The sequence below is a fragment of the Hydra viridissima genome, unplaced genomic scaffold, assembly GCF_058129835.1.
Source record: "Hydra viridissima isolate aposymbiotic clone 2 unplaced genomic scaffold, HvirCarnegie_v1 scaffold_12, whole genome shotgun sequence".
In the NCBI taxonomy this organism is placed as follows: domain Eukaryota; kingdom Metazoa; phylum Cnidaria; class Hydrozoa; order Anthoathecata; family Hydridae; genus Hydra; species Hydra viridissima.
In genome coordinates this window covers 1,095,182-1,102,660 of record NW_028324311.1, presented here as the reverse complement: position 1 = coordinate 1,102,660, position 7,479 = coordinate 1,095,182, and the positions used below count along the sequence as shown (strand labels likewise).

The following is a 7,479-nucleotide window of genomic DNA, read 5'->3' as shown; positions in this document are numbered from 1 at the left end:
TTTCTTTTTTTTTTAAACTTTTTTTCGAATTCTTTATTTAATACCCAGGATTTTCATGTTACTCGCTATTTATATGGTTATATCGCTTTGGGCGTTAGAGTGTTTTCATTCTTATTTGTTACTGCGAAATATTGATTGATGTTGGGTGGTGAAATTGATATGAGCACCATCTTGTTTCATTTTAAATTAGCTTTTTCACATAAATTGTTTTAACAATTAAGTTTGATTCGAACTAAAACCAATAATCTTTAATTGCATCTTTGGTGGTTGAAATATTTTTTCGACCGGTCTCATTTGCTTCTCCTACTATATTAACATCTTCATGCTCACCCAAAAGCGTCGTAATGACAGCATACACTCCTTCACAAAGATTGTTAATGTTGTACCCTCCTTCAAAAACTAGAACAGTTTTAGATATTTCTTGCAGGCGAGCTGTCATCCAGGAATATGTGTTGATTGTCACATCAAATTCTACAGGATCACCTCTTGCAGCATCAAAACCACAAGAAACTAAGATCAAATCAGGAGCGTATTTTCGTGCAACTGGTAGCACAATTTCTTCAAAAGCAAGTTTATACTCACATTCTCCCATCGGTGTCTCATCCCATGCAATGTTAATATTAAAACCAAGACCTTTTTTTTCTCCTACAAACTCCGCTTTTGCTTTCTCAAGACCTGGATATGTGTAAAACCGATGTAACGAAAGGTATAAAACCCTGTCATCATCATAAAATGCATCTTGTGTTCCATTGCCATGGTGAATGTCCCAATCAACAATCATAACTTTCTTAGCGCCTTGCAGTTGTGCGTACCTGGCTGCGATTGCAACGTTGTTAAAGTAACAAAAACCAGCGCCAAAACAACTTCCAGCATGATGACCTGGGGGTCTTATTAATGCAAACCCACTGTCGACATCTCCATTAAGAACAGCGTTTGTGAGCTCCAGAGCTGAACCAGCAGACAGTAAAGCGGTTTCATAGGTTTTCTCGTGAAGATAAGTGTTCCATGTGTCGCCTTTAAAATAAATCTGCGAATATTTATCGTCTCCCACCAGATCAAAATCTGCAAAAATATCTTTGTGATCATTACTTTTGGCATTTTTTAGTCGATTAATGTAGTCTTGGTTGTGAACCAAAGTAAGTTCGTTAATAGTTGCTGGTCTGGATTTGAGAACAACAAGTTTTTGGATGACTCCCTTCTCTTTCAGGTATGCATAGGGTGCAGATACTCGCTCAGGTACTTCAAGATGTGCGTTCCCATCACGAGGGTGTCGGTGTTGTTGAAACCCTTCGTCGTACACAAAGCCAACTTTTTTCGGCACCATATTACTTATAATTGAGTTTTACTTAAAATGAATTTTGAATTTCTAAACTTTGAAACTTTGCTGTCTTTTCTCTTGATAACTAAACAAAAACAAAAAAAACGTTTTTCTAACAATTTGAAATCTATTGTTTTAATCTAAGTGAAATTCATAGGGGGGGTTAAAATAACAAAAAGAATGCATTTTCTTTTTTTTTCAACCATACAAGTATACTTTGCAAAATTTATATTTATTTAGAGCAAATATTTACAAATTCTTTATTGAAAATTAAACCTTAAAAAACACAGTTGTTTTGAAGAACAACAAAATCGTTTTACTGTTTTTAAGTGTTTGAGTTTTAGAAAACACTTTTAAGTGGTTGGTTAAAAAAACTTAGATTTTAAGAGGTCGTTTAAAGATAATATTACCGAGGTAGGGGGTTGCGTTTGTTCAAATTATTAAGCAAAGGTTGTTGTAAACTTTAAATACATCATACTTATCAAATTTTTATAAATACATTTATATGTTCTCAAAGCTAGATTTTTCTACCATAATTTTGTCATTAACATGTAGTTACATCGGGTTTTTAAAGTATCGGGTTTTTCGTAATTTACAAAACTGTTTCGGCGAACCTTGCACCCCCATCTTTTCTCTTGTTTCTTTATGATTTTAGAAACACTAGGTGAACCATGAAAAAACTTATTAAAAAGACATGGAAGGTACCTATTTCTTAGAAAGATTGAATATTACTTATTTTAACAAGCTACAAGAAACAATAGTACTTGTCACTCCAAGGAAGACCTAAAAAATGTAAGTTGGGCAGATCGACGAAATTAAAAAAATAACTTCTTAAGTCTACTGAAGAAGTTAAATTTGTAACAACTTTTTATCACTGATAGGCAGGGTTGCCAGATATCTTGCGATACCCGGTAGCCAGAAATATAAAATAAGGTATCCAGAAATGGCCAAAAGTGGCCAAAAAGTAGCCAAATTCTCCGTGATCGCATTGGTTTAATTTTCAAAAAGTAAATCTTACTGGCTAAAATAAGACAATCGGATAAAATTTGTCCAATGATTCTTTAGATCATATCAACATACCGTAAAAACTGTCGTAGTTATATAAATAAAATAAATAAAAAAGTTAAGTTTATTAGCTAAGTAAATAAAAACTTTTTTTTATGTATTCTTAAATTATAAACTCTTTAATAGAAAACAATTATTATTATTATTATATATTTTTTATCAAATTATCTAAAATCTATAACAATAGTTTTTATTTAATTTGATTAAAAAAGGCTTTACATTTAAAACATATAAATTATACTCTCCCTTCCTCCCTCTCTCTCTCTCTCTCTCTCTCTCTCTCTCTCTCTCTCTCTCTATATATATATATATATATATATATATAGAGAGAGAGAGAGAGAGAGAGAGAGAGAGAGAGACTGTGGCTTAGGAAGGTCAAGAAAATTAAGGGGGCTAAAACAAAAATTAAATGGGCATAAACAGCCAGAATTAAAATTAGAATAAAAAAATGATATTTTGACGACTTGGGGGGCGTTCGCCCTCCTGTTCATACCCCAGTATATAGCTTTTGCCAAATACTAATACTGACATAATCATCCATTTAATTAAAAAAAAAAATACTATTTTAAACTTGATTCTAACGTAATAATTCCTTTATTAAAATATTGATAAAACAATGATAAAAAATTATTTCTTTTCATGGAATAATGCCATGTAAGTTTTTATATTGCTTCTTTTTTATATTAACTTGGGGTAAACACATTTATTGAGAGAAATAAAACCATTAGCAATTTTTTTTTTAAAATTTTTCATTACACAATTGTTATATATCATCTTCAAAGTCATCAACATTTTCTGAAAATGAAGAGTCTTCAATTTCAGATTTGTACACTACATCTGAACTAAAATTAGTCAGCATTTTTTTTGAGATAGTGAAATCTTTGCAGCACTTTCCTGAAAAAATTAGTTCTGATCTTATTCTTATAACAGCATCTAACATATTTAGTAAAATTCTATTTCTGGCTTTTGTTTTAGTGGCAGATACAAGAGAGAATATCCTCTCAACTACAGCATTGCTGACAGGTGTTATCAAACAAGTTAAGGCATAGTTTGCAAGGTTTTTAAAAGTATTATGCTGGAGTACACCTAGCCAAAACTGCTCAGTATCAGTTGGAAAGCCACCTACTTTAAATGGTTCTTCTTCTTTCCAATCTACAAATGGAATTTTTCGATACTGTTCTATTAAACCCAAGTCATCAATTACTAGATGTAAAAAGGGCAGTTCAGAAACGTTGGGTCTTGATTCTTTACTTAAAATTATATCTGGATTCAAGTTCGATAAATTTTTATATGTCTCCATTGATGATGGTAGTCTAGATGTTACTTGACTATAAGCTTCATCTAATACACACAGGCATCTTTCTTTTACATTTTTTATTTTGATACAAGAGTCAATGCTATGATTGGACTTTTGTAAAAAAGAATCACATTCTTTTATAAATTTAGCACCAAAGTCAACATTATATATATTCTTTTTGTTACTGCTAAAATCATAAATTCTGTGCTTAAGGCTCATTTGAAACAAATTCATTTGTTTGTAAAGGTCACAGGGATCAGCTTTTGTTTGCTGAAATAAACTATTCATTCTTTCAAATTCCTGAACAACAGGTGTTATAAAGTGAAAAAATAGAAAATTTTCAGTGTCTGACATCAATTCTTTCAAAAGTCTTGCTTTGAATCTGGACCTAAAATTTGAAGGTGATAGTTCGGCACAAATAAAATAGGCTTTAAGCTCTTCCCAATTCATTAAAATGTTAAACATCACTTTTCCATGAGCAAGCCACCTTGTAAATGAAGGTTTTTCAAATGGAAGAGGGGCATATCGAGCTGTCTCAGATTTGGTAGCAGCATTCATTACATTAAATAAGTCCATGTAATTTTCACGTCTCAATGCACTATTATGAAACCAATAGGGTATTTCTGACCATATAAAAGCAATATTAGAAGGCAATTTAGACACTGCATTTTCAATGCACAATGCTAATGAATGACATATGCACTTAAGTTGGATACAGTTAGGTGAAACATTTTGAATTCTCGTCCAAACAGAATTATTACATCCTATCATGTTTGATGCACCATCTGTGGCAAATCCTATACAATTAGAAAGACTCTGACCGCACTTTTTAATTTCTTCATCAAGCAAGTGAAATATATTTTCCCCTGTAGTTTCATGGACTAGAATTAATCCCAAAAACTTCGTCACAATTTCATTTTTTAAAACACTAAAAAAACGAACTAAAATGCACAAATGTTTATTTGCTGAAATGTCAGTAGATTCATCTATTATTATGGCATATTTTTTGTTTTTAAAGTCTTCAACAACATCATCTTTCAATGAAGGAGAAATAACATTTTTTATCAATCCCATACATTTAGCTCTATGGATTTTTACATGTTCTAGTAAACTTCCACGTCCATAAACAACAAAAACTTCATTCAAGTGGTCAACAGTGCGCACAGCACAGTGGCATGTCATAGTTAAAGCCAAATGAAGTTCTGCTTTTTTAATATCTTCTGATAAATTTATATCGGTAACACTCTCAATTAATGGAGTACTTTGGTTGTGTTTCAAAGAGTTGTTATGTGTGACAAGATTGGTCATTTTAGGCTTAATGATGCAGTGACACCATTTGCAATATGCTCTATGGGTACCATCTTCAACCATTTGAACCCATGAAAACTTTTTCTCCCATATCTTTTTATATCGGCGATTAACATCATAAGAAGTCTTCCACTTTTCTGAAGACATAGCTGATTAAAATTTAGATACTAAAAATAAATAAAATCAAACTGTTGTTCTTGTTTTTTTTTTACTAGAATTGTTATTACTTCTTTATTTACTTTTACTATTACTTCGTTATTACTTTGTTATAACTTCTAATTTAGAAGTTATAAAAAAACATTAAACATATTCAACTATTTATATTATAATTTTTATACCTTATACCTGCATTAATAAAAATAACATTTTAAAATTTTAAAAAATAACATTATTTTACACTTAATAATTAAGTTATCATAATCAGTCTACTATAATAATCATTTTAAGAAATAAAATAATGGAATAAAAAAACCAAACATAGCTAAATTGCCGATAAGCCGATTATTTTTTGCGGTGGCCAGATTCACGGATTTGGCCACTAAATGGCCAATCTGGCAACCCTGCTGATAGGAGGAGAAAGGTAAAACAATTGAAGAATAACGTCATCATTGATAACGTCATAACAACCAGATTGAAACAGTAGCAATAGAAAACATCATCTTTGAGCTGGTTACAATATTTTCTAATCTTATTGCTGACGTCTCACGTAAGCTTTCGAACGATGGTTTTTGTAAAATTTCGTGACCTCACACCCCGAATTCGGCGGAATTGATTGATATCTACCGCAATTTTGCCATACTTACGCAGCTAACGTTTTATGCTTGCACAAAATTTTTTAATTGGACGAAGTTAAGGCATATTTGCTGGATCCATGCTTTTCTGGATAAATTGAGGCCATTCTGTTGATACCATTCAATTTCACTTTCGGATCATGGGCACAAGTCGCTTTTTTAAACATTTTTTCTCGTAAACTTCAGAATCCATGCAAAGTTATGGTTCACCAAGCCATCTGTTCGTGTGGTTTTAAAACTCAGCCAAAAATTGTTAAGTTTTGAAACCTCACGAACAGATGGCTTTTCGAACCATAACTTTTTTTTGTCAAATTTGGATTTGCATCGATCCCCAGATCACTTATAGATCAAATTTTAAACTTGACGGACCTCTTTCTGAGTTTCTCGACCTTTTTCTTCAATCCACGATCTCCACGATTTGATGATACGAGTGAGAGTTTTCTTCTTAACTTTTTTTGCTCGTCAGTTAATTAGAGCATTAAAATTTTTATGCTACTCGTCCAAAATGAATTTCTTCACTTGGAAAAGGTATCTTTTAAATATGCGCGTTCATCTTACACAAGTAGAATCCCAATTACAATCGCTGTGAATTCCAACCTCAACTTTTTTTCGAGATGCAAAGGTTGTCAAATGCTATCCTTTTTATCAATTATATTTAAAAAGTTTTCGGATTTTAGATACTTATTTGATGCAATTCCTGCTCTTAAAGCGGTTTCAACGATATAATAACCGTAACAGATTGTCGAGGCTGTATGCTTGCCTAGGATGTCCTATTTGATAAATTTCGACAAACTAAGAAGATTTTACTTAATTTTTAGCCATATCATGTACTCATATTCAGTCTCATTCGACAGGACATAGACTATCCTTTATTCATCCTATATTCGACGTGCATAGACTTTCCTCTTTATGTTATCATAGGCCCTGGTGATATTTAAATGAACGTAATATTTTATAATAACTGTTAAATTAGAGTTAAAAAATATAATTTCAGTCAACATAATCGTTCCACTTCTCGTCTATGAAAGATTTGTACAGCATCGAGTCAATAAACATGTTTCCTTGCAGGTGGTCAACTTCGTGTTGAATAATTCTGGCAGTCCAACCTATACTTCGAAAAGTTTCTGCGGTTCCGTTGATGTTTAAAATTTCTACTTCAATTTCTTTCGCGCGTGGAACCATGGCTCTGTAGCCCTTTAAACTAAGACAGCCTTCTTTAAGAGTCACCATTGTGGGATCAATAATTTTTATCTTTGGGTTGATCATCACCCTCAAAGGAAACAAAGTCATTTGAAGTTTCGAGACACCCTTACTACCGTATTTGTCCATAGCTACTTTTAAGTCATATCCAGTAAATTCTACGGCGATAATTTGAAGAGGAACACCTATCTGAGGTGCTGCAATTCCACCACCGTGGTGTCGCCGCATTGTAGAAACTAAACGATCACAAAGTAGTTTAAACTCAGGTGTCAAAATTGTTCCTATATCCACCGGTTTTGCCATCTGACGGAGCACTGGGTCACCAATTTGCCGAATTTTATGCGTATCATTTGTGAAACGGCTTATTAGGTTTGAGGTCCATTGACGAATAGTGCGACGCTGAATAAAAATTACCTTTGTAAACTTACTGCACATATTCAACCAGCAAATAACGAACGATTAGAACACCTGCAAATAAAGAACAACGATTAGAAATCTGA

The 7,479-nt window shown here is 32.5% G+C and overlaps 3 protein-coding genes across 3 annotated transcripts; all 3 read right to left on the bottom strand.

Annotated features, from left to right (window-relative positions):
* LOC149880651 (uncharacterized) lies at nucleotides 1–1,444 on the bottom strand. Its single transcript, XM_090069524.1, has one exon. It carries the CDS (start codon nucleotides 1,322–1,324, stop codon nucleotides 233–235), a length of 1,092 nt encoding a protein of 363 aa, XP_089925650.1. The 5' UTR covers nucleotides 1,325–1,444; the 3' UTR covers nucleotides 1–232.
* A 1,702-nt stretch (nucleotides 1,445–3,146) lies between these two features.
* LOC149880650 (uncharacterized) lies at nucleotides 3,147–5,135 on the bottom strand. The gene has a single exon (XM_090069227.1). The coding sequence runs from the start codon at nucleotides 5,133–5,135 to the stop codon at nucleotides 3,147–3,149; it is 1,989 nt and encodes a 662-aa protein (XP_089925353.1).
* Nucleotides 4,582–7,414, bottom strand: LOC145193774 (peptide deformylase, mitochondrial-like). The gene has a single exon (XM_090068240.1). It carries the CDS (start codon nucleotides 7,412–7,414, stop codon nucleotides 6,770–6,772), a length of 645 nt encoding a protein of 214 aa, XP_089924366.1. The 3' UTR covers nucleotides 4,582–6,769.
* Between the last annotated feature and the right edge of the window lie 65 nt (nucleotides 7,415–7,479).

Bases quoted from the DNA above. Each gene is read 5' to 3' on its own strand.
- LOC149880651 (XM_090069524.1), bottom strand. From the start codon at position 1,324: ATGGTGCCGAAAAAAGTTGGCTTTGTGTACGACGAAGGGTTTCAACAA.
- LOC149880650 (XM_090069227.1), bottom strand. From the start codon at position 5,135: ATGTCTTCAGAAAAGTGGAAGACTTCTTATGATGTTAATCGCCGATAT.
- LOC145193774 (XM_090068240.1), bottom strand. From the start codon at position 7,414: ATGTGCAGTAAGTTTACAAAGGTAATTTTTATTCAGCGTCGCACTATT.